The 27,216-nt window shown below is 43.7% G+C and overlaps 2 protein-coding genes across 2 annotated transcripts in view; one reads left to right on the top strand and one right to left on the bottom strand.

Moving 5' to 3' along the window:
- Positions 1–54: 54 nt before the first annotated feature.
- On the bottom strand, positions 55–10,681 carry TOMM34 (translocase of outer mitochondrial membrane 34). Its single transcript, XM_038370213.2, has 7 exons — positions 10,462–10,681; positions 9,068–9,167; positions 5,484–5,636; positions 4,084–4,253; positions 3,125–3,272; positions 2,062–2,188; positions 55–1,210 (listed from the first exon to the last, which is right to left on the bottom strand). The coding sequence occupies exons 1-7, from the start codon at positions 10,610–10,612 to the stop codon at positions 1,106–1,108; spliced, it is 954 nt and encodes a 317-aa protein (XP_038226141.1). The 5' UTR covers positions 10,613–10,681; the 3' UTR covers positions 55–1,105.
- Positions 10,682–15,477: 4,796 nt separating this feature from the next.
- Positions 15,478–27,216, top strand: part of STK4 (serine/threonine kinase 4) — an 82,023-nt gene continuing 70,284 nt past the window's right edge. The window contains exons 1-3 of the mRNA XM_038369516.2: positions 15,478–15,775; positions 22,592–22,672; positions 25,948–26,076. Coding sequence (XP_038225444.1) covers positions 15,744–15,775; positions 22,592–22,672; positions 25,948–26,076 — 242 coding nt within the window. The 5' untranslated portion in view covers positions 15,478–15,743. The remainder of the gene's footprint in view (positions 15,776–22,591; positions 22,673–25,947; positions 26,077–27,216) is intronic.

Genomic DNA, 27,216 nt, shown 5'->3' on the forward strand with positions numbered 1-27,216 from the left:
ATAGTACACCCAGAGCCTTGGGTCAAATACACAATTCTAATAAAAACATACAGCTGTAACATATGCTGGCTTTTAATAGAAGTTGCATTGTTCATACAGCAGCTTTGCCAAACAAGTCATCCTGTTATCTATTTAGATCTCAAGATTAAAAGATAACTCATTACCACTACTAGATAGGATGAATCAGAGTATAACATGCTCATAAGTTTGTAATGGAGGAAGATAGTTCTTCACATCAGAGGCCTCATGTGGGATACCATTGTACACCCTCTTCCCTGTACCAGCGGTAATAGCAGCTGGCCATCAAGACACAAACAGAAGCTAAAACATTTAGATAGAAGTTGTAAAGGTTCAAAGCTGTTAGGACCCAAACTTCAAGTGCAGTGAAGATAGCTCACAAATACAGTATCAAGGCAGTTTTAAATTAAAGATTGACTTGGTGCCTATTTTTGTGAGGGATAAGAGCTATGTGGAAGCAGCTGCAAGCTTCTGAACATTACTCTAAACAAAAACAGCTTTGGGCCAGTAGGCACCAGCTAAGACAGGGAACACCTGAGTCATTTATTCTTGTTGAGGTCTCACCTCATATTTAAAAGAGAGTCTGGAACTGTGCTAGGGAAACCCTGCCTTTAATTTCTCATGCAGCAGCCCTTGTAAGTGGTTTGTTTAAGCAAGCCGAGGCAGTATACACAGCAGATCTACTTCTCTCCAATCTGAGCACATATTACCATAAATTCAGTTTACTGCTCTTGAAGACATGCCCCAGCCAGAAGAGGAGCCCTAGCCCCCACACCCATCTTGGCAGACAGATTAATTTAAATAAATAATGAGTTTACAAAATTACCTTATACCAAGGAAATTAACCTGAATGTTTCTCAAAGACAGGGTCATTTAAAATTTATAAAGATCTTACAAGGAGATATCAGTTTTGATATAGATGGTACATGTTAATGTACGTGTAATTAAGCAGTAGAGAACTAGCTACTACTCGGCAAATCAGAATGGTAGATTTCAGAGCTGGCCCTACAGTGTTGGGCCCCTGTATCAGTATTAAAAGGAAAGTCTATCTTCTGCAGTAAAGAGCAGACAGATTTCATGCTCCTTTTTATTTTAAGTTCTTGTTCAATTCTTGCAGTAGTTTCTGTGCAGTTATGTTCTTTGGTTCAATTTTCAGAAGGCTGTTAATGTCAGCCATGCTTGATTTGTAATCCTAGAAGCAAAAACACATTTTTAGAACACTGAAAATGCAAACTTTTTTAAACTTGACCTTTAAAAGCTCACACACTGAAGGACTACCTGGCACAGCCCCTTCTACTTCACATGTGCTTCTCACAGAAGAGACTGACAACTGCATAGCTGTTTTGTAATGCACAAAAATTGGGGACTAGAAAGGCACTCTGTTTATATGGGAGGTGAAGCTCATGCATTAACTTGCTCCAGTGTCACAGAGTCTAATATTACACCTAGATTACATGTTACAACAGGAGCTGCTTTAACTGATTAAATAGTGCAGAACGCCACAATTAGCTGTAGTTTAAGATCTAGGCTGTTTTCCAAAACCTCTCTCTATAGTCATTTTCAGTGCCCCAAACACAGGATCTAGATGTTTCCAGAAATTTATCAGGCAACTCAAGACGCCAAGAAACCTGAAGCTAGCAAATGAGAAATCCACATAAAGATGAAGGTAGCTGCTACTGACTTACTAAGAACCATGATTGTAAGTTTTTGGTAATACAAGCATTGTTTCCAGAAAACCTGACGTGCAGGACAGCTATAAAAAAAAAGGACAAACATCCTGATTCAGGTCTTTGTTCTCCCAAAGAAAGATCCACACACATCCATGGAGCTGTCAGCCAGTGAAATCACTAGCTTAAGGTGTGGTACATAGTGAAGGGAGATTCCTAATCAGATAGCAGATTTGTAGTGTTTCGCACAGAGGCAAGTTATAAAAGGCCTGTGGAAACTCCACAGTTGTAGATTCGAGATTCTGTGATGCCTGTGAAAACATGGCTTCTCTATCCCAGTTCTGAAGGGGTATGAAACTTGTTTGCAGTTACTTACCTTTAGTTCTTTAAATGCTTGAGCACGTCTGTAAAACGCCTTAATATTTGTAGCATCTAACACCAGAGCTTCTGTGCAGTCTTGTATTGCTTCCTTGTACTGCTTCAGAGACAGGTAACAAAGAGCTCTGGAGCACAGACAATGGTCGTTAAAGGTTTTAGGCTTCAAGTGGTGGACTACAATGATCCCTGCTTTGGGGCACTATATCTTAGCCAGGTTTCTTCCATGGAGAAAGAGTCACTGTACAAACCCTGCACTAACTGGTAGAGATTAAAAGGCTTTTTCAAAACAAGGCTAGACAGCATCTCACTGTGCAGCATGTGTGTACCCACAGCAGGTCTCATCTCAACCCCTTTAATAAAAAAGCCGCCTCTATAAACTTAGAATGAAGTACTAACAATCAAGGATCTTCTCATTTCCTGAACTCAAAACTTGTTTTGGTTAAAAGGGAAGATGAAAAAAATAATTGCTCCACAAAATCTGTAAGAATTAATAATTTTCTTAAATAGTTTTCAGTCCCCAGCTGTCGCTTTAAGAATTTCTATGGTTACAATTTTCTATGTATACTGTCCTGGAAGGTTCTCGGTTCTCTGCAGCTGCCTTCAAATGCACCACAAGCAGTAAAGGTTTCCGATAAGTCATTACACCATTATTTGTAGGTAGTGGAGAGCAGGCACCATCAAAAACAGAACATTCTTAGCAGAACTAAAGATTTGAAAGGAATAAAAACCAAACAATTTAAGCTTAGAATTTCCACACAGGCTCCTTAAAGCCACTTTGGAAAATAAAGGCATCTCCACTTGCACAGCAAACATCTGTTATGAGGAGAAAATGCTTCCCCTAATCTCCCACACACTTGCACAAAGCTATGTATTCTGACCACAACACTGAAACGTTAAAGGTAAAATTCTACCTTCAGGCATGCACCTGGCTCCCATTCATTTAAGTGGGAGCCGTGTGTGGGCATCAGACAGCAGGGTTGGGTCCAAACTTGATAAGAGTTACTGCAATTACTTAGAGAGCCCCCAAAGGGAAATATGGTAAATCAGTGCTTGTACATTACCTGTTGGTGTAAGTTGCGCATTCCTGGTTACTGAGTTTTAGACTCTCGCTGTACTTTTCAATAGCTTTTTTATGGTTCCCTTTCTTCACAAGTTCATTTCCTTCTTGCTTCAAAGTTTTTGCTCTTTCAATCATAGCAGTAGTAGGCACTGGAAGTTGTATTTGAGAGAACATAGTGCTACGTAAAAATGAAAGAGCTAAGCAGTCACATTTGTTAACGGCAGTGATCAATACAGTTAATAAAAAGTAGGGTTTTTAAAGTATGAAAACCTAAGCAACCACAGAAAAGCCTGAATTCTCTCAGAGAAATCTGTACAGTGGAAAGACTATCTTTGGACAGAAACCCATCTAGATATCTGAGTGCTACCACTGGGCACCATAAATTTACTGAGAATAAGAGATGGCTAGACTTGCCTGAAGGGATCAAGGCCAGAGAAGGCTGAGGGTGAGAATCACACACCTGGTTTTACTCTCTGAATTGTATTTAAATCAGGGTTAAGCTGCAATCCCATCCATTCCTTTTTCAACAGAGTTCAAGAATCCCAAAGTGGTGGCTTGTCCGCAGCATGATTCAGAATGGAATGACTGGTTTATTAGTATTTATTATAGGCTTTACTATAACACATATAAGTGCCAAGCAAGAACAGCACCCCAATGGATAAACTCATTGTAAGAGATAATCTTTGCCTGAAAGAGTTTACCACTATGGACAAATGATGAGAGAAAGAAAGTATTATGTTATCCCCGTTGTAGAGACAGGGAATTGAGGTACAGAGCAGTTAAGTGACTTGGCGAAGGTCACACACAGAGTCCGTGGCAGAGCCAGGAATTGAGACCACTTTTCCTGAGACCAAGGCCAATGCCTTAAGCACCAGACCAAGTTTAGCAGATGCCTTGTACTTTACTGTCCCATCTCAGTCCCACAATTCCATGTGCCATCTACACATGGGAAGGGCTCACCTTGTTTTTCTAGAGATGCAGTTTCATATGGTTTGTGTCTTGGGGCAGCCGCCTGGCTTCCTTCTGGAGGAAAGTCCCACCTTCGCTGAGCAGAAACAGGAACTGAAGGGATTGGTGGGAGCTTCTGGCGCCACTCAAGGCCATCCTTTTCCAACAGGGCTTTTGTCATTCTGGAAATAGAGATATAGGCTGTGCAGCTACCAAGTCTGCTGACAGAACAGGCCATCTTTCCAGGACAGTGCTCAGTTTCAATAGGCAGGCTCCTAACTGAGCATCTGCAGGCAAATACTGTGTGACTGCTGTGCATGCAAGCCTGCTAACTGCATATAGCTAGGAAAACGTGCCTCTAGGGTAAGAAAACTGTCATTTTAATGCTTGCCATTTGATGACTTAAACCTCACATACACCCATGGTAGATGTGTTTTCATTTTACAGGTGGGAAAACAGAGGCCTTGGGGTTAAATGATTTGTCCCCAAGGTCACACAGTGAGTCAGTAACAGAGCCAGGGCTGGAACTGAGGCCTTCTGAATCTCAGTTCTGGGTCTGAACCACAAGGCCATGCTTCTTCATGAGATCTAGATATTCCGAGCAATAAGAAGATAAACAGAGGAAGTCTGTGGCTGTAATGCCATTCAGAAAAGAAGCTTAAAAAAAGGGAAGACTATCCAGTTACCACAAACATCAGTTTTTAATTTAATGGTATACACTCTTTCGCAAGAAACTTAAAATGAATTATCTTTACATATTCTCCATATTTCTTCTCCAGGGCCCTTTTTGCCAACTTCTGTCAGCTCAGTTCCTCTCTCCCTTTGTGAAAGGCAAAGATAGGCTCTACATAAAGGGTTTCAATGAAAGGAGTCTATTCTCAGTATTGACAATACCAAAAGCAAAAAGATATGCTAGGATGGAAGCTATGAATTTACTAGAATTCACTGGTGCTGTGAAACATAAGAAGATATGGAGCAGCACAGAGGCTTAGTAGTTTAGAAGAACACGCTGTGTTCATATAGACCTGCTCTTGGGAACAGAAAGGTACTAAGGAGGCTTCAGGTTGGAATGTGGCCACTTGTAATTGGTTAGCTGCCTAAAAATAAGCATTATATAAAATATGGAAAACTTGCATGGCCAAATGGAATAATTCCCCGCTATAATAAAGGGAAGTAGCAACTTGACGGGAACAGACAGCTGTAGTGCTGGCAGCAAATATCACCAAAGAACTCACACCACAGAAACAGTGCTAGGCTGCAAAACAATCAGATCTATGCCATTTACAAAGCATTCCAATGCACCCAACCTGCTCCCAAGCAATCGTCCCAGCTAAGTGGGGCTGAGATTCGCAGAGGCAGCTGAATGAGCTCTGCTGTACTTTCAAGTCTTCATTCTGGTCTGTGTAACTTACCTGTTGACACCATCATGTGCAGCCTGTACAGTGTAATCAACTTGCAATACAGTCTTGTAGTCCACATAGGCCAACTGGTATCTCTCCAGAGCCTCATAGGCTGCTGCCCGCCTCAGTAGAGGTTTGATTCCAAAAGGGACCAGGTCCAGAGCACTAGATCAGTGGGGAGAAAGCAACACAGCTCACTGGGCCACCTGAGCTAAATTCATCAGAAAGGTAGTCAGAAGGTCAAGTTTTTTAATATCAGATTCTCCCACGTGGGTACCATATCACCTGGGAGCTTGTTGAGTCTTAACTGTCTATGACCCAAATTTTCAAAGGCAAAGTCTTGAAATGTGTGGCTATATTTCAAACTGTATTCACATACTGCATTGTAGGGAACAAATCCTGTAGTAGTGGGGACTTGGTGAAGTTTTCCATCTCAAATTTCTGTGATAATGTAGCCAGTGGTTAAAGGAAGAAAGTATTTATCTTTTCTCCCAGTGACAGTCACAAAGGCCCATTTAGTAGTGCCTTCAAGCAATTAATTTTTTTAATCGCACGATCATACCGTTAAACAATAATAAAATACCATTTATTTAAATATTTTTGGATGTTTTCTACATTTTCAAATATATTGATTTCATTTACAACACAGAATACAAAGTGTACTGTGCTTACTTTAGATTTATTTATTACAAATATTTGCACTGTAAATAGTATTTTTCAATTCACCTAATAAAAGTACACTCTCTTTATCATGAAAGTTGAACTTACAAATGTAGAATTATCTACAAAAAGACCTGCATTCAAAAATAAAGGAAAGTAAAACTTTAGAGCCTACAAGTCCAATCAGTTCTACTTCTTGTTCAGCCAATCGCTCAGACAAACATGTTTGTTTACCTTTGGAGAAGATAATGCTGCCTGCTTCTTGTTTATAAGTGAAAGTGAAAACAAGCGTTTGCATGGCACTGTTGTAGCTGGTGTTGCAAGATATTTTACATGCCACTTGTGCTAAAGATTCATGAGTCCCTTCATGCTTCAACCACCAATCCAGAGAACATGCGTCCATGCGGATGACAGGTCCTGGTCGATAACAATCCAAAGCAAGGCAGACTGACATATGTTCATTTTCATCATCTGAGTCAGATACCACCAGCAGAAGGTTGAGTTTCTTTTTTGGTGGTTCGGGTTCTGTAGTTTCCGCATCAGAGCGTTGCTCTTTTAAAACTTCTGAAAGCATGCTCCATAGTCATACCTCTCAGATTTTGGAAGACACTTCAGATTCTTAAACCTTGGGTCGAGTGCTTTAGCTATCTTTAGAAATTTCACGTTGGTATCATCTTTGCATTTTGTCAAATCTGCAGCGAAAGTGTTCTTAAAATGAACAACGTGCTGGGTCATCATCCGAGACCGCTATAATATGAAATATATGGCAGAATGCAGGTAAATCAGAGCAGGAGACATACAATTCTCCCACAAGGAGTTCAGTCACAAATTTAATTAAACACATTTTTTTTTTAAATGCGCATCATCAGCATGTCCTCGGGAACAATGGCCAATAATGAAGAGGCATATCTTTAGACCATCTTTAGTCCATCTGGCAATCTTTAGACCATCTGGCACGTAAATATCTTGCGATGCCAGCTACAATAATGCCATGTGGAATGCCTGTTCTCACTTTCAGGTGACATTGTAAACAAGAAGCAGGCAGCATTATCTCCTGTAAATATAAACAAACTATTTTCTCTTAGTGATTGGCTGAACAAGAAGTAGGACTGAGTGGACTTGTAGGCTCTAAAGTTGTACTTTTTTTTTGTTTTTGAGTGCAGTTAGGTAACAAAACACCCCTACGTTTGTAAGTTGCACTTTCACGATAAAGAGATTGCACTACTGTACTTGTATGAGATGAATTGAAAAATACTGTTTCTTTTGTTTGCCATTTTTACAGTGCAAATAATATAAAGTGAGCTTTGCATTATTTGTACACTTTGTATTCTGTGTTGTAATTGAAATCAATTTATTTGAAAATCTAGAAAAAAATCCAAAAATATTTAATAAATGTCAATTGGTATTCTATTCTAATAGTGCAAGTTAACTGCAATTAATTGAGAGCCATACTGTTTAACAAAGAAGAAAGGTTATGCGAAAGTATACTGCTCCAAATAAAATTAATGGCTCATTCCCTGCTGCAACAGGTTCTCCACACTGCTAAAATAATTCCATTTGCATAGATTTTTAAACTTTGTTCCTATCAATGTACATAGCCATTCAGTTGCATATGAAACACACTAGGGTAGGCAGAAGGCTCTTAACCAATCCACACCAGAATAATCTATTTGAAAAAACTGCTCAACTGTCATATTTTAAGCTTAGAGAAAAACAAGGTGGGTGCCATAATATTTTAATGGACCAACTTCTGTTGGTGAAAGCAACAAGCTTTCGAGCTACACAGAGGTATAGTTAATACATATTGTGTGCTACTTATGCTTAACAGTCTGTTCCACCTTGTATTTAACTGTGACACTCAGAATACCTCTCTCAGACTTAAAGAAGAGCACTGTATAGAATTCTCAATTACTAGGGGCAATTTCCACGTATTGATATATTTTGCTTTCCACAACCAAATCTCTGTACAACTTTTCGTGAGTGATGTATCCGAGTATTCGGATTCTAATATGTAAACTGTATTGTTTAATCTATTCACCTAAAATTTGGGTTATTGCTGATTATGTACTCTATGTATCATATGACTTTTCAAAACAAACTTTGTATTTGTGGATAATCTAAGTACTATACCCAGATGTACAGACACTCATTTCTCAGCCTATGTTTTATATAATTATTTTAACATTCGCTTTAATAAAAATTTTAAATCTGAAGGCTTGTCGCTGTCACCAACAGAAGTTGGTCTAGTAAAAGATATTACCTCACCCACCTTGTCTCTCCAATATCCTGGGACCAAGATGGCTACACCATCACTTCAAACATTTTAAACTTTGCATTTCTAAGATTTATAAAGAAATCTCGACATGGCAACCACAGAATCCCACCGCACTAGCCGTGGAAGGTGGTAAGCTATTTAAGGCAGAACCTTTGTCTTCATGCATGTACATGTAACATGCTATTGGTGCTATACAGACAAACTGTTGCCTAAAGGCAAGAGCATCTGGCTACTGTTTTCCTGCAGAGATGGAAGGGGGCAGATTAGAGTTATGTCAAGTTGCTGTGTAATCACTGCTATTTTAAACCAGAGTTAACTCAGGTTAGCTAACCCAAGTTAAGAACACTTTTGTTTGTTTGGGAAAGAGGCATTTGGGGATGGGAGGTGACCAGGGTCCTTGGCCTAACTCTTTATAAATTATGAGCCAAATCTAGTTCTCAGTTACACCCGTGTGTAGAGCAGACTCTGCCCCTACTTGACTCACCATGGTAAAAATGTTCATAAGAGAGTAAAAGAGAGACCAATAAAGATTGATTAACATCCTTATGTCAGGACAAAATATCATCACACAGTAACAGGGGATATATATAGCAGATACTATATTCAATCCTGTATCATTCAAAACAAAAATACAGCTTTTCTCTAGACAGAAGATGCTTACACTGAACAATCCTTAACACAGAGGCTACAATTTCCATCCTTCAAGTGGCAGGCAGCTCGATTCGAATAGAGGACACTCACTTCCTCAGCATTCCTCTCCCCTAAGAGTAGAGACAGAAAACAAATCAAACCGTGAAGTGCAGAACAGTTTATTCAATAGACCTTAAAGCCAACTCATTTGAAGTTTCTACTTGCTGCAAAAAGCAAGACTCCACATGCTGTGGATATTACAGGTATTGAAGTCACAGCTGGGGAAAGAGAACAGAGAGGTTTACTGCTGATATCACTATCAGTATCAGCAATAATACTCAGCATTTTTCCATCTCCAAAGCATTAGCTAATTTATCCTCATGCCTGCTGAGAGGTAGAAATGCATCATCATTCCTGCCCTGCAGATAGGGAGAGAGAAGCAGAAAGGTTAAGTCCAAAGTTAGGGTCAGATCTAGGCTTGGAGCTCAGAACTGCCCTGTTCCCAAGCCCACATCGCTCTCTCATCCGTCCATACATGATTCAGTAATTCTGGCCTTTTCAATGATGCAGTCAGCGGAGACAGCATATGGTGGTAGCCAGAGTTACTGAAATGCTCTGGCTTGCAGAAGAGTTTCAACAAGCACTCATAACTTTATGGCAGGGCAAGTTTGGAGCCTAAAGAACTGTAGCTTGTTCCTTTACCCTCTGTTACCAGACTGAGAGTACACACACAAGGCAATAATGTCATACTGCATGGGTACATAAAGCTGTTCCATGTAGGGGCATAGACAGGTGCCCCGTAGGCATTTTGTCACCTAGGCAGTTAAAGGGGCATCCATTTGCTGTCTCCTATATGAAACTATTTTTAAGCCACCCAGGGCAGCTGAGTGGATGAAGCCCTACTGTCGCCTGTTGATTTGAGTGGGCACTCATATAAATACCGGATCTAGGGCTCAGCTGTTGGGTCACCCAACAGGGATGTTCTCCCTTTGCCCTGCATCTACCTACCTTAGGCCCCAGCACGTACAAGGAACAGGCCTGGGGCCCATCTTCCACTTGGGACGACGTCAGGCTGCCACCACTCAAAAGAACGAGCGAAAGCGGCTCTGCACCCACGGGCGGGGGGGAGGGAGGAGAGGCAGCTTCACCCCCCCCCCCAACTCCACAGGCCAGGGAAGAGCAGCGATTTTAGGGGAGGGAAAGGTGGCTTCGCCCCCCAGTACCAGCACCCCGGGAGGAGGCTGGGGGCGGGCGGATTCATACCCCGGGCCCCAAGGGGAGGCGCAGCTTGGAGGGAAGGTCATTCCGCACCCGCATGCCTCACCACGGGGCCGAACAGCTGCGCCCCCGCTCCCGAGCCCCAGCGCGGGCCCTAGACCCGCCCGCTTGCTGCTGTACGCGGCTCAGGGCCCGGCCGGCCGGTACCTGCCGCCTCCAGCAGCCCCAGCGCCTGGCTGTAGAGCGCGGCCGCCTGACAGTACTGGCCCTTGCGGAACTGCTCGTTCCCGACGCGGCGCAGCTCGGAGACCCGGGCCGCGGGGGCCATGGAGCGCGGAGAGCAGCCAGCCGCAGCCATGCGCCGCGGGCTCCGCTCCAGAGCCTTCTGCGGCTTCCTGCCGGCCGGCACAGGGCGGGGCCCGCTGCGCCCCGGCCGCGCCCGCTGCCCGCCTCCAGCGCCTCCCCCGAGCCCGGAGCTCCGAGCCCTGGCCGCTGAATCGCCTCTGCTGGGGGCTCCGCTTCCCCGGCACAGGGCGGGCCTCAAGAGAGGGGGCTGGGAGAGAGACCGTGTCAACCCCTCGCCCCCAGCTCCCCCCACCCCAGCTCCACGCCATCACCCCACAGCTCTCCCGAGCCCCGCTGCTCCGGGCCCTCTCCCCTCGCCCCCCACCCCCGCTCTCCGGGCCGTCTCCCCTCGCCCCCCAGCTCCCCCCACCCCCGCTGCTCCGGGCCCTCGCCCCCCACCCCCGCTGCTCCGGGCCGTCTCCCCTCGCCCCCCAGCTCCCCCCACCCCCGCTGCTCCGGGCCGTCACCCCTCGCCCCCCACCCCCGCTGCTCCGGGCCGTCTCCCCTCGCCCCCCAGCTCCCCCCACCCCCGCTGCTCCGTGCCCTCTCCCCTCGCCCCCCAGCTCCCCCCACCCCCGCTGCTCCGTGCCCTCTCCCCTCGCCCCCCACCCCCGCTGCTCCGGGCCGTCACCCCTCGCCCCCCAGCTCCCCTCACCCCCGCTGCTCCGTGCCCTCTCCCCTCGCCCCCAGCACCCCCCACCCCCGCTGCTCCGGGCCGTCTCCCCTCGCCCCCAGCTCCCCCCACCCCCGCTGCTCCGGGCCGTCTCCCCTCGCCCCCAGCTCCCCCCACCCCCGCTGCTCCGTGCCCTCGCCCCCCACCCCCGCTGCTCCGGGCCGTCACCCCTCGCCCCCCAGCTCCCCCCACCCCCGCTGCTCCGTGCCCTCTCCCCTCGCCCCCCACCCCCGCTGCTCCGGGCCGTCACTCCTCGCCCCCCAGCTCCCCCCACCCCCTCTGCTCCGTGCCATCTCCCCTCGCCCCCCAGCTCCCCGCCATCACCCCTCACCCCACAGCTCTCCTGAGCCCCGCTGCTCCGTGCCGTCTCTCCTCACCCCACAACTCTCCTAAGCCCCCTGCCTCCAGCTCCATCCTGTAACCGTAAACCCCCAGCTCCATGCCTCTCACCCCCTTACCACAGCTGCCCAGCACCCTCTGGCCCCTCACATTATTCCTTGGACTCCAGAACATACTTGCACACTCTCCACAGCCCAATGCCCACCAGCCCCCTTGCCACATCCCCCTGGTGCCCAGCACCCACCACCACCCCACCACATCCCTGTGGTGCCCAATACTCACCAGCCCTTTCACCGCATCCCACGGGCACCCAATGTCCACCAGCCCATTCACTGCATCCAGGGGTGCCTAATACCGACTAGCCCCTTCATCACAACCCCCTGGTGCCCAACACCCAGCAGCCTCTGCTGCATTTCCTTGGTGACCAACGCTCACCAGCCCCTTCACCTCATCCCATGGGTGCCCAACACTCATTAGCCCTGCGCTGCATCCCCCTGGTGCTCAGCACCAGCAGCCCCCTTGCCACATCCCTGTGGAGTTCAAAGCCCACCTGCTCGTTTATAGCTGCTCCTTGAAGCCAACTAGCTACCTTGCTGCAGCTCCTGGAGCCCCTCATTCCCAAGTGTAATCCTTATGGAGTGGAAGTGCCCCCCTCCATGGTCCCTACAGCCTGTGCCAACCAGTTCCCTTGCTGCAGTCCATGAGGTTCAACACACACCAGCACCCTCCCAGCAGTCTACAAACCAAGGACTATTTGCGCAATGATTTTGAATAGTGAATAAAATTTGAACAATGTGGTGAATTCTCCATCACTTGAAATCTTTATAGCAAGATTGGCTACCTTTCTAATAGAGATGCTATAGCTCTGACAGAAGTTATGGCTTGATGCAGAAATTATTGGGTGAGGTTCTTTGTGTAATGCAGGTCAGATTAGATAATGATATCTTTTGGCTTTAAAAATCTATGAATATCTTAATCTTAACTATAGCAGAGCTGGTATTCTACTATAATGGGAAATGACTGCCTAGGGAGGAGTACTGCAGAAAGGGATCTGGGTATCATAGTGGATCACAAGCTAAATATGACAGGTTTCAGAGTAGCAGCCGTGTTAGTCTGTATCCACAAAAAGAAAAGGAGGACTTGTGGCACCTTAGAGACTAACAAATTTATTTGAGCATAAGCTTTCATGAGCTACAGCTCACTTCATTGGATGCATGCAGTGGAAAATACAGTGGGGAGATATATACACAGAGAACATGAAAGAATGGGTGTTACCATACACACTGTAACAAGAGTGATCAGGTAAGGTGAGCTATTACCAGCAGGAGAGCAGGGGTGGGGGGAACCTTTTGTAGTGATAATCAAGATGGGCCATTTGAGTCAACAGTAAGCAAGACATGGGAAGTTTCAGAATAGCAGCCATGTTAGTCTGTATTCGCAAAAAGAAAAGGAGTACTTGTGGCACCTTAGAGACTAACAAAGTAATTCTTCCACTCTACTCCATGCTGATTAGGCCTCAACTGGAGTTTTGTGTCAAGTTCTGGGTACCCCATTTCAGGGAAGAGGTGGACAAATTGGAGAAAGCCCAAAGGAGAGCAACAAAAATGATTAAAGGTCTAGAAAACATGACTTATGAAGGAAGATTGACAAAATTGGGTGTGTTTAGTCTGGAGAAAAGAAGACTGAAGGGGGACATGATAACAAAAGTTTTCAAGTACATAAAAGGTTGTTACAAGAAGGATGGAGAAAAATTGTTCACTTTAACCTCTGAGGATAGGACAAGAAGCAATGGGCTTAAATTGCAGCAAGGGAGGTTTAGGTTGGACATTAGGAAAAACTTCCTGTCAGGGTGATTATGCACTGGAATAAATTGCCTAGGGAGGTTGTGGGATCTCCATCATAGAGATTTTAAAGAGCAGGTTAGACAAACACCTGTCAGGGATGGTGTGCCACAGACCCTGCCCCCACTCCACTCCTTCCTGCCCCCTCCCCTGAGCCTGCCATGCCCTCGTTCCTCCCGCTCAGAGCCTCCTGCACACCACGAAACAGCTGATGGGGAAGGAAAGAGAGGTGCTGATTGGCGGGGCTGTTGGTGGGTGGGAGGTGCTGGGAGCAGGCGGGACGGGGGAGCTGATGGAGGGTTGCTGTCATATTACTGTGGCTCTTTGGCAATGTATATTGGTAAATTCTGGCTCCTTCTCAGGCTCAGGTTGGTCACCCCTGCTCTAGATAATACTTAGTCCTGCCAGGAGTACAGGGGACTGGATTAAAAACCTCTTGAGATCCCTCCACTCCAGTCCTACGATTCTATGATTATATAAATATGGAGCAAGGAGCAATCTTTGTTACCGCTGTATGCTGTAAACAGGAACCTGGTATTATTCATTTCTTGGGGCTAACTTTGTAATGCAAGAATCAGAGCCAATCAAGGACTAAAGAAAGGGAGAAGAGAGAGTAAATATCTCTCTTCTGACTCCCTCTTAGGGTGACCAGAAGAAACAGATAAAATATCGGGACACATGGGGAAAGCAAAAAAAAAAAAAAAAAGAGCGGCCAGAGCCGAGTTGCCGAAGCAAAACAAAAAACAAAAAAATGACGGAGTGGCCAAAGCTGCAACATCGGGACAAATGGCATCCCAACCATGCATCAGTCAGGACGCGGGACAAAAAACTAAAAATCGGGACAGTCCCAATTTTATTGGGACGTCTGGTCACCCTACTCCCTCTTCTGCTAATAACAGAGGGGAGCTCCCACTTCTCCTGGGTTGACATGGTGAGCCTTCCCCCTCCTCTTGCAATTAGCTTTAGCCTCTGGAGCTAGTGTTCATGAACTACACCAATCACACTGGTTCTCTTGTGCGAATAATTGAGCATCTTCCCCAGTGGCAGCTTGGAGCACATTCACCCCCGTGGCCAGCCTGTACTCCACTCTGATTCCATGGCCTGCGGGAGAGTTGGTGGCTCCTCCACGGGAACATGAGCCCAAGTATGTACCTGGTGCAGTTCACAAACTCCCGACACCTGTCCTTCGTGCAGCAAGAGGGAGACCCTGGTGCACATTTATGTATGGCCCATCAGGTTGCAGCCCTTCTTCCAGCTTCTCCAGAACCTCTTACTGAGATTCTAGCTCCACCTTTCCCTACATCTTCTCATTTATGCACATCCCATCCATGGGCCCACAAAGTTGTGAGACCTTCTCCTTGTCAATTTTATCCTGGCGCTGGTCAAGATGGCCATCCATCACACCAGAAGGAGGAAGTTGGACGGTGGGGTGCTGTGCAACTGTGAGGCTTATTTCTCCCTTGTTATGTTATGCCTGCAAGCAGAGGTCTTCTGGGCAGCATCCACTGACTCCTTAGACACTTTTAAGGAGCAGTGGGTGCTGTTGGGAGTTCTCTGCTCAGGCTGCCCTTCCAGTTCCCTGATTTTTAACCTTTAACCATAACTCCTGTCCCCCTTTTTTCATTTGTTGTCCCCACAATTTACTTGGGTTCAATGGCCCCTCTCCACTAGTTAAGGGCCATTAACTTTGGGCAAGCTCTGTCCCCCAATAACCATAATAGGCTGGTGTGCATTCAGGAGAAGGTTGGCGGGGTGGGAAACAGGGCTGCTGGGCTCTACTTCCAGCTCCCAGAGCAGAGCCTGAAGGGATGGGGGTGGTTCCTAGGGCAGAGACAAAAGAGCTTGGGCGCCATACTCCCGAGTTCTGGGCCTCAACGTGACTGCCTCATGCAATCAGCATGATACGCATCCGATTGGGTATTTAAATATATGTAAACTGGTATGCAAAATAGGTGGAGGCGCTGGGGCTGCTGGGAAATTGTTGCTCCAGCCCTTAATCCACGGCCCTGCTCTAGGGGCCGACTCTGAGGCAGGCCCCAGCGATGAACAAGGGAACCGCCCGCTCCTCCTCCTGAGCGGGGAGGGGCGGAGCCAGTGGGGGGCCCGCGGCCCTGGCAGGGGGCGGTGCAGCGGCTTCTATCAGACCCTGTGACGATAACCCCGCCCCTCGTTTCCGGCGTGTGGAGCGGAGGCGGAAGTGGAGCGGAAGCGTCTTTGGAAAAGCGCCGGGAGTGAGCGGCTGGAGTCATGGAAGAATGAGCGCGCCCCCTGCCCTGCTGCTCTAGGGCGCCATGGAGACCGTGCAGCTGCGCAATCCGCGCCGGTGAGGGGCTTGGGCTGTGGCTGTCGGGGCTAGGGCTTGGGGGGTGAGGGGAGGTGTGGGTCGGTCTGGGGAAGGTAGGGGGGTGTCGGTCTGTGTGAGGTTGAGGGTTGGGGGGTGAGGGGAGGTGTGGGTCGGTCTGGGGAAGGTAGGGGGGGTCGGTCTGTGGGAGGTTGAGGGTTGGGGGTGAGGGGAGGTGTGGGTCGGTCTGTGGGAGGTAGGGGGGTGTCGTTCTGTGTGAGGTTGAGGGTTGGGGGGTGAGGGGAGGTGTGGGTCGGTCTGGGGAAGGTAGGGGGGTGTCGGTCTGTGGGAGGTTGAGGGTTGGGGGGTGAGGGGAGGTGTGGGTCGGTCTGGGGAAGGTAGGGGGGGTCGGTCTGTGGGAGGTTGAGGGTTGGGGGTGAGGGGAGGTGTGGGTCGGTCTGTGGGAGGTAGGGGGGTGTCGTTCTGTGTGAGGTTGAGGGTTGGGGGGTGAGGGGAGGTGTGGGTCGGTCTGGGGAAGGTAGGGGGGGTCGGTCTGTGGGAGGTTGAGGGTTGGGGGTGAGGGGAGGTGTGGGTCGGTCTGTGGGAGGTAGGGGGGTGTCGTTCTGTGTGAGGTTGAGGGTTGGGGGGTGAGGGGAGGTGTGGGTCGGTCTGGGGAAGGTAGGGGGGGTTGGTCTGTGGGAGGCTGAGGGTTGGGGGTGAGGGGAGGTGTGGGTCGGTCTGTGGGAGGTAAGGGGGTGTCGGTCTGGGGGAGGTTGAGGGTTGGGGGGATGTGGGGAGGTGTGGGTCGGTCTGTGGAGGGATGAGGGGAGGTGTGGGTCGGTCTGTGGGAGGTAGGGGGGTGTCGGTCTGTGTGAGGTTGAGGGTTGGGGAGTGAGGGGAGGTGTGGGTCGGTCTGTGGGAGGTGGGGGGGTCGGTCTGGGGGAGGTTGAGGGTCGGGGGGATGTGGGGAGGTGTGGGTCGATCTGTGGAGGGATGAGGGGAGGTGTGGGTCAGTCTGTGGGAGGTAGGGGGCGTCGGTCTGTGTGAGGTTGAGGGTTGGGAGCTGTGGGTCGATCTGTGGGAGGGGGTCGGTCTGTAGGAGGCAGAGGATGGAGATGAGGTGGGTGGCGCTTTGGGAAATGTAAATAAAAAACCTGCCCACTGAACGGTTAAATCCTCTAAAATCAGCCCAGGTTCATAAGTGACTCATCCCTTAGATATACCAGGTTTTCCCAGAGAGAGCAGGGAGCCGTGGGATGGGTGACATAGCAACCAGCGTCACAGGAACCTTGTCCACAGGCTCAAAATTCCCTCAGGCAGCATGTGGCACTACGCTTCTCTAACATTGGTGCATGGACCCTACTGCAGTGGGAGTGTTAGATTTATCCAGGTTATTATTATACCTGGGCTCCGTACATATTACATTTATTTCTCTTCAGTTGTTTTTTTTTATCCCTTCTTGATGAATTTCTAACACTCCCACAAGTCATAGAAAGCTAAGAATAGGATTCAGAGTAGCAGCTGGGTTAGTCTGTATCTGTAAAAAGAAAAGGAGTATTTGTGGCATCTTAGAGACTAACAAATTTATTAGAGCATAAGCTTTCGTGAGCTACAGCTCACTTCATTGGATGCATACAGTGGAAAATATAGTGGGGAGATTTTATATACACAGAGAACACGAAACAATGGCTATTATCATACAGACTGTAACAAGAGTGATCAGGAAAGGTGAGCTATTTCCAGCAAGAGGGTGGGGGGGGGAAGGGACCTTTTGTAGTGATAATCCAGGTGGGCCATTTCCAGCACTTTACAAGAACAGTAGGAGGGGAAATAAATAAGGGGAAATAGTTTTACTTTGTGTAATGACACATCCACTCCCAGTCTTTATTCAAGCCTAAGTTAATTGTCAGAGACTTCAAGACTTTTCAGTAGGTTAAATATTATGCAAGAAAGATGCAACCTGGAGTAATTGCAAACTACTTAATAAGAAAAGGAGTACTTGTGGCACCTTAGAGACTAACAAATTTATTAGAGCATAAGCTTTCGTGAGCTACAGCTCACTTCATCGGATGCATTTGGTGGAAAAAACAGAGGAGAGATTTATATACACACACAGAGAACATGAAACAATGGGTTTATCTCCTTACAGTGTGTATGATAAACCCATTGTTTCATGTTCTCTGTGTGTGTATATAAATCTCTCCTCTGTTTTTTCCACCAAATGCATCCGATGAAGTGAGCTGTAGCTCACGAAAGCTTATGCTCTAATAAATTTGTTAGTCTCTAAGGTGCCACAAGTACTCCTTTTCTTTTTGCGAATACAGATTAACACGGCTGCTACTCTGAAACCTGAAACTACTTAATGTAAGTGTGCTAAGCAGAACATAAAAATGGCCATACTGGATCCATCTAGCTCAGTATCCTGTCTTCTGACAGTGGCCAATGCCAGGTGCTTCAGAGGGAATGAACAGAACAGGTAAACATCAAGTGATCCATCTCCTGTTGCCCATTCCCAGCTTCTGGCAAACAGGGGTTAGGGACACCAAATCTTGAAAACAAAAGCCACATATCTTTCAGCAAAGATATCTCTATATAAGGCATCCGTCTTATGACCATCAAACGGGTATGTTAAAATTGTGACACTGTTCAGGATGGTAGAAGATTCAGAAGATAGTAGTCTTTCCCTGAGGCATTTACAGTCTAAATAGACCACAAAAAACACAGTGGGAGACCCAAAGAAATGTTCTATAACCCCCTTTTAAGAATATTTTTCTTGCAGTTTTAAGGAAACAAAAAAAAATCAAAATATTTCTGATATACAATGTACCAAGAAAAACAATTTTTTTAAAAAAAGCTGGCTACAATTATGCAAAGAAGAACTAGTATCATCTTATTGTACCTCTTTACTGTAATCCAATAGGGAAGACTAAACTGGCTGGGATACTGATGTATCTACAATTTTTCTCTTTTGCATGGAACATCAGTTAATTAGGAGAGTATGGTGCCTGGAGTTGTTGCTACATTATTTCATTGAGGAAAACAAACCAGTGGACTTTCCTGTTGGTGATAAATTCTGTGCTACTCAATGAAATAACTGGCTATATCTGTTTAATTGGTTAGTCACAAATAAATTTCAGTCTACATTTCTGTGCATCCAGAAACTGGATATTTATGGACCTTGATACATTAAGTCTGTCAAGTGGTGATGATGATTTAGACTCCCTTAAGGAGAAGAGAGTATCTGAGGGTTTTATTGTTATGCACGTGCGTGCACATGAACTCCATCATACCTTTGATAACTGCCATGTCTTATCTGACATTTGGGAAAGTTGGCTTCCCAACAAATGAGTACTTAGAGATCAAGGAGGTATGCACTTTAAAAATACCTTAGAAACCATTCTGCCACACTTGTGGTGGCCATTGCGGTAACTTTCTGTTTCCATTAATGTACATCTCTTGTGACATTGCACACAGCATTATCTTTTAGGTTAGATCTGCTTGGTCCACATGTTCTTAGAATTTTTCAGTGTTCTTATGTCCATTTGTAAGATTGAGGAACTTGGACAAAAGAGAGGGAGAGATGGAGACTAGCTGTAGAACACCACAACCAATGGCAACACTTTGAATGAATGAGGGGCATCAAATTGCTTTAAAGAGAACCCAAGGGGGGTAGAAGCCTGGAATATTAAAACATTAACTGGTTTTTGTTTTTTTGCCACTTGATTAGTTTAATAGTGGGATCAGGCTTGCAGAAAAGGGAATTTGTGAAAATAACTTTAGCATAATTGGGCCTCCACCCTTTGAGGAAACCCTGTCAAGTTGTGGAAAAACAAATGACTCAAACCTTTTCTATTGAAAAATGGAAGCATAAGTCTTGCACTCAAAAAACAAAAAAAACCCCACCTTTTGTACTAAAAGATGTCAAGTCTGCTGTCAGGTTGCTTTTTTAATTAGTTTTGGGGGGGGAAATCAGGCATAATTAGTCAATAATGAATTTTAATTGCAGATGTCTCTCAAGTTATACATCAGTGAAGGTCACTATTGCATGTATATTTGGCAAAAAGTGAAATTATGTTAGTTCTTTGCACTCCTGGCTATTCCATTAAATGGTCAAGATGTTTAGTTGTAGTGCAAACTAATTAGCATGATTACAAGATGTTTGTTCTTTACAGCTATGCACAGAACCTTGTATACTGTTACTTATGTCCCTCAGTGTTCTTTATCTTATTTGTGTCAGGCACAGCAGTGTCTGTTGGACGTGAAGACTAGTTATATCTTGGGATTTCAGTGAAACCTTTGAATAAAGCTGTTGCCTTCCTATCCTTTCACTGCAGGCTGTACTTGAGCAACCCGAGAGGGGATATTTTAGAGGCATCTCAGCAATTGAATGAAGTTTCAGTTTGTCAAAATACTATCTGTAGCTTGCAGCTGCTTCTAACGGTATATTTGAATGATGAAGTGAAGAGGCAGCTTCCTTTGTTCTATGGTGTAGATAGCAGTTTTTTTCTTCAAATGATGGAGTAACATTTCTACTAGTAGAAATGTGCATTTATTATATAACTATTTATGCAAACATTTAATTATACTTGACCCAGAGGAGTGTGTGTCCATACAGTGTTGGAGTGTTTGTGTCAATACAGTAATGCTGGTTTTATGGTTTCAACCCTCTCTAAAAATGTACACTGTAAAATACAGGATATTCTAAATGAATTGGCTCACTCATCATTGATTCAGAACTTTTTAGTAATGATGAAATAAAACTTGAATTTCTGAGTTTGTTCAGAATCTGAGTATTCTGGTGGTGTCAGTAGAAACAGAAGTTAAGTTGGCTTCTAATGAACTTGTGTAGTGCCTGGATTTTCTAAAATTCTAGCTTAATACTTAATGGTTGGGTCTCATACTAGATCCTTTTCTTTAGTATAGTATCTGTCCTTTAGATTTCCACATTTCACAGTGCTTGGAAATGGTGACTTATATGGTGACTATTTACTGATTTTTTTTCTTTCAAACAAGTAACGTTCTGTTGGTTTAATGCCTATCTTTGCAGAGAAGCTAGTGACTACTTTCAGTATTTCGCCATTTCCTGAGTCTGCTTGTTTGTAATATTTTCTTCATTTCAGGAAGCCATTGTAGATAACGCATGTGTGTACTGTTTCTGCTATATTGCTTTTGTATATAAACATAATAGAAAATGAGCACAGCATGGCTTCTATTCCTGGTTTTCAAAAACTTTATCAAAGCTTTTTACATTTTTTAACTAGCGTCTGATGAGCCACCTTAGTATCACAAATACAAAAACTGTATTTGCTGTAAGAAAAGGAGTACTTGTGGCACCTTAGAGACTAACAAATTTATTAGAGCATAAGCTTTCGTGAGCTACAGCTCACTTCATCGGATGCATTTGGTGGAAAAAACAGAGGGGAGATTGATATACACACACAGACGACAACATGAAACAATGGGCTTATCATACACTGTAAGGAGAGTGATGATAAACGCATTGTTTCATGTTGTCGTCTGTGTGTGTATATCAATCTCCCCTCTGTTTTTTCCACCAAATGCATCCGATGAAGTGAGCTGTAGCTCACGAAAGCTTATGCTCTAATAAATTTGTTAGTCTCTAAGGTGCCACAAGTACTGCTTTTCTTTTTGCGAATACAGACTAACACGGCTGCTACTCTAAAACCTGCATTTGCTGTCTTGGTGTATAGTAATTCCAGCTCATGGAAGCCATCAGATATTTATTTGTAAGTTATAGGCTTACGCACATACTTCATCCTTAACATGGCTCAAGTGTGGGAATCAAAATTGGCTGATGATGGGGTTGTGCTTGTCTTTTGGATCCACAACTGAGCTGTTTTGGGTTCAAATGGAGGCAATGTATCTTCCTGTGGCTATTATATGTCATTTAGCGGATTGTAAAGGATTGGTTTTGAGAACTTATGGCCTTAAGGACTGTTCGGAACCTTGTAGTGATTGTATGTAGTGTACGTTAAAAGTAACCTGCAAAGACCAGCTTTGTGCTTTTCTTGCTACTTTGTGATGAATGAGAAGGTTTTTTTAAAAAATTGAAAGAGCATAGGAATCTTTAACTCAGGCATCTTTGCTCCTAAGTGTTTCAACTATAGGAGACTTAAGCAGTCTGACTAAAAATCACTTTCTATCTCCAGTTAATGAGATTTCAGTTTCATTGATTTTTTTTTGGGGGGGGGGGTCATTATCCTACCAGTTCTCCAGTCATTCATAGTCTTCTTAGATGAACAAAATCTGAATTTAACATGTGAAAAATAAGCAAGGAAAAGACCTCCCCCAGCAAACCTTTTCTTTGTGCATCACAAAGCACCCCCCGCCCCCCTCAAAAAAGGCATGAAAATAAATTTAATAATGTTTGTGTGGGCTTTTGGTACAAGCTTTTTCTAAACTATCTCATGCCACAAGACTTTGAGCTTGTTGAAGATTTGTTCAATAGGTATAGACATCATGTTCAAATGGTGTGGAAATAATTCTGAATATATTCTGATACTACTTACTGTTTCCTGCCACTGAGAGGAAATATAGATTTTTGTGCTTGATAAAACATTGCCCCCCTGTAAGACTCTTACCTTTTGTAGTAGTAAGAAATAGCACTAGCTGGTGTTCTGATTGTGCTAAATGCGGTTTACTTCACACTACATCTAACCACTGTATTTTACTCCTCAAGCAGACTAAATTTTATATTGTTAAGATAAAATGTATTTTTGTCAATTTGTCAGAGTTGCATGGTTTAAAATGAGTTTTACTTAAAGTTCTGTTCTCAGAAATAACCAAATTACAGAATCTTAAACTCTTTGATTTCTACATCTCTCTCTCTGTATACAGACAGCTGAAGAAATTAGATGAAGATAGTTTGACTAAGCAACCAGAAGAAGTATTTGATGTACTGGAGAAGCTGGGAGAAGGGTGAGTGTCTGAGACAATGTGGAGAATGTAAACCTGTCCAAGAACATATACACGTAATGGCTGACTATTTGTGAAGACCTATTGTGGTTTTTTTTTTTTTTTTGTTTTTAACAGAGATTTTTTTTTGAGGCTGGTGGCATTTTGAATATTTTCCTTGCAATTGGAACACCTACATCTAAGCTCTGAGTTGTGTAAACACCAGTTTTAAATTGGGGAACTGTAAAAATGCTTGAAGGGACACTGTCAGGAAATAAAATCTATATTTTTTTTGATAGAGCCCTAATATAAACAAACTTTTTACTAGATAAAACAATAGACAGTATCGAAACAGTTGTATAGACATACGTACTGCTAGTTCAGTATTTCCATTCAGTGAATGGGAGTGTTGGCTTTGGAGCTGCATTTTTAATGATACTTTTTAACAGTGACGTCATTTTGAAACAAAGTAGACAAAGAATCAGCATTCCTAGTAGAAAGTATTGGGAATCAGAAAACATAAGTAGTTGTAAATTGTCTAACTTTTTTTGTTATCAGCTCTTAATCCAAATATTAAAATGTAAAATAAGTAAGAGAAGAAACACAGGTTTCAGAGTAGCAGCCGTGTTAGTCTGTATTCGCAAAAAGAAAAGGAGTACTTGTGGCACCTTAGAGACTAACAAATTTATTAGAGCATTCGTGAGCTACAGCTCACTTAAATGCATCCGATGAAGTGAGCTGTAGCTCACGAAAGCTTGTGCTCTAATAAATTTGTTAGTCTCTAAGGTGCCACAAGTACTCCTTTTCTTTTTAAGAGAAGAAATAAATTGTTGAGAATAAAAATGACCATTTCAATTGTTGGGCGTTACACACAGTAACCCTTTTGTTTTTCTGGTTTTTAATGTACCGGTTATAGCTAGAAAACATCACCTCCTTACTGAAGTATAAAAACCAGAAATTAATTGTAAACCAAGACACAGAGGCAAGCAAAAAATACATAACACTAGAATAGCAAGAGTGGGAGGCATATTTCCCCACAAAGTGTAGGAGGGGGGGGGAAAAAAAAACTTCCTTACTCCTAAGTGGAGAACCTGAAGAATTGTGTTAATGCTGAACATTGAAAACTGAAATTTCAAACGTTTTCCTTTTCATCTTAAAACCTCTTGTTGGAAGTTCAGTGGAGTCTAGGGGGAAGATGCTAACTAGAAGAAACATAAAAGTTAAGGTTAGCTTGCATTCTGATGTTCAGGCTCTTTTTAATCCTATACTGTGCCTGAATAAGATGTGTTTAACAAATCATGAGAGACAACTTCTGTAAACTTAGTAGTCTATTTCAAGATGAACCCATGAAACTGACACTACACTTGTGCCCTGTAATAATATCTAGTTCTGGCAAAATGGATGGACTGTATATTCTTACTAACTAGCATGCAGTTAAACAGTTAAGTACTGTGTGATATCTGAAACCGCAATAACTGAATAGTGTTGAAGTCTAAACCTCTGACAGTGTACAAATTATGCTGGAAAAGTTTTTCTTCATCAAGATAGCTGGAACATGTTTGGTCTATTTGAATTACAGTATATCAGTGAAGACAACTGTGTGTTTTGAGACAAGATTTAGGAATAATTATAGTAGACACTAATGCTGGCGGAGAGGTTGGTAATAAAAAATGGAAAGCCTCAGAAAAGTTAATTCTTATGTTCGTTCTTTTGTATTTATTTACAGTTTTATAAGAAATTATAACTTATTTGTTCCAAGCCCTGCTCTCTCAAAGGAAATTTCTTATTCAGATCCTCTTGTTCTTTGAAGCAATAACTGATTTAATTTTTGGGGTGAGAGGGTCATCCAAATACCTTGATTTTGTACAAAAACATAGTGGAGTGTAGGGGCAAACACATCTTATTTCTTTGTCTTTCTAATTTGCTTATCTCAGAACATCTTATACAGTGTTTATTGTGTGGTGCTGTGAAATAGAGACTTTCTTGGCTACGTCTTCACCAAGCCCTGAAGATTTCTCTATATTATGGTCAGAACCGTGTCTTGTGAGAATCCTTGCTGCATTAATTCATCTAGGAACAAAGCCCCTGTGTTATCCTATTTTTTCCTGCATCTTTGAAACTATTGCAGTGCTTTACCTCTGTATGAGAGAATCTGGACACCATCCCTGTACTTCATGAATTAGATGGATATAAGTGACAGTTGGGTTTATTTCCCTGTTGCCTGCAAGTTTATTGCCATGACATCCACTCATATCTCAAGAGTTATTCTGTATGCATTATAGGAAATTGTTGCTGTACCTTATTTGGAAATGGATGAAAACATAATTTTAAGCATGCAAAATATGGAACTCCTATATCATGTGCCTATGTATAAAAGTATGTAGTATTGATCAAGATGGTCTAAAGCTCTGGGATGAGGACTGTGATTGACAGCTTCACTCCTCTGGCACAATGGAACTCTCAATAATAAGAATAAAGTTTGTTATGTGGGAGACAGAACTTTCTCAGGGGCTGGTCCAAGACACTGGAATGAACTTGATCAGACACTAAGGACCATCATAAACCTCACCACCTTCCGTTCCAAATTCAAGGCTCACTTTTTTCACTTTGCCTTCTCTAATATATCAACAGATGTATCTTGTATTCAAACAGAAAAATCTACCAAAAGAAGACACTTCAGTGCACATGTTTCTCCCTCTGGGGAGAGGATGAGAGAACCAACAAGTGACAGATGGATAGTCATGTTGTTCAGTTACTATGGTGATGAGCATGATATAAAAACGTATATAGATGAGTTTTTTACTGCACCTCAGTTAAATGTATATTGAAAATAGTTTAGACAAATGAGTTTGCTGGAGTTTGGGTAAAAAGGTATTTTTAAGATTATTGGGAATGGTGATTAGCATCTTTCTTAGGTTTCAGAGTAGCAGCCATGTTAGTCTGTATTTGCAAAAAGAAAAGGAGTACTTGTGGCACCTTAGAGACTCAAATAAATTTGTTAGTCTCTAAGGTGCCACAAGTATTCCTTTTCATCTTTCTTAGGTATTTCTCATTGTTACTATAGCACCAGGAGCTTGTAGATTAACTGAAGTGTTGCAAATATTCCTGTTTTATTATGTCCAAGTTGGATGTGGTGGTCAAAAAATCAACTATTAAGATATTCTTAGTAGGAGAGGTCATTAAACAATGTTCCCTTTTTTCCAGATTATGATGCACCTCTAAGTGTAAACCAGAACGTGTGCCAGTTTTTAAGATGTTGTATTGCTTGTATTTAGTATTTCACATTTTGATTGTTACAGATCCTATGGCAGTGTATTCAAAGCTATTCATAAAGAAACAGGTCAAGTTGTTGCAATTAAACAGGTTCCTGTTGAGTCTGACCTGCAGGAGATCATAAAAGAAATATCCATAATGCAGCAATGTGACAGGTAAGTGCATGCAATGAATCCCATCTGAAACCCCTTAAGAAAAGTATTGCATGTGATCTGCTTAGCAGTTGAATCTAGGAAACACTGTGTTGTATTAAACACTTCTCAGAAGTGAGACCAGCTGTTGCACTGAGGTGGACTAGCCAACATTTATCAAAGAGACATGATTTACATTGCGTTTTTTAAAAATATTCTTATGCCGGCCTCTCCTCAGTCTAGTTTAATAGACTATCTACATTTGTTTACAATAAGTGCCATTTGGAAAACCGAAAGAGCAGGCGATGTATGTATGTTTTTTTTTCTCTCTCCCTCCCCCCACCCCCCCCCCTTCCCTGCCACCTCAGTATGCCTCCACCTGAGTTCCACTTGTGTTTCCCTTTGCATATGTACAGGCTAGTGCACTGTCTGCAAAGCTAACAGAATTCTCATTTGCAGAGTCATCACTAGCATGTGCAGATTTTAGTGCATTAAAATACGTGACTAAGTTGGAGGACACTCAAAATTCCTCTTGCACAAGTAGGGTGGTTGTATTATGAAAGTCCAGGCCCTGTGTATCTCCCACTGACTTCACTCATTTCCTTTGAAAAAACTGTCTGAGCAGAAAAGCTTATGAAGAGTTCATACACACAACTGCCCTCCTGCTACAAAAGTGTTTCCCTTGGTTAAATACTTAAAAGCCACATACCATTTCTAAATCCTTACTTAGTCTAGTGTTAAGCCTCCAGTCTGAGGAACTTTATTTTTTAAACTACAAGCAAGCAACAAAGCTTAATATGAATAAGATTTGCAGTACTAAAACATGGACACAATGATTTATAATTCTGCTGAGTACACTTCTACAGCTATTCCCTCTTCCTTCTGGTAATTGTTGTCTGACTCAATAAAATCTAACTTTTTTTTAGAACCAGTTCATAAAGTATTCTGTGAATTAATTTACAAAATTCATTAGGCTTCTTTGAGTGTTTTTGTTTTTAAAAGAGCGAGTAGAAGGCCTAAAATGGGACCTTTCATTTTGCCCAACTGCTCGACACTTGTGAGCAGTAGGGATAGTGAATCATGGAATAACTGTTCTCTGCACAAACATTCAGGGAATCTCCTACATGGCGACTAACTCTTCTGATACCAACATTTAAATTCTTA

The sequence above is a fragment of the Dermochelys coriacea genome, chromosome 13, assembly GCF_009764565.3.
Source record: "Dermochelys coriacea isolate rDerCor1 chromosome 13, rDerCor1.pri.v4, whole genome shotgun sequence".
In the NCBI taxonomy this organism is placed as follows: Eukaryota; Metazoa; Chordata; order Testudines; family Dermochelyidae; genus Dermochelys; species Dermochelys coriacea.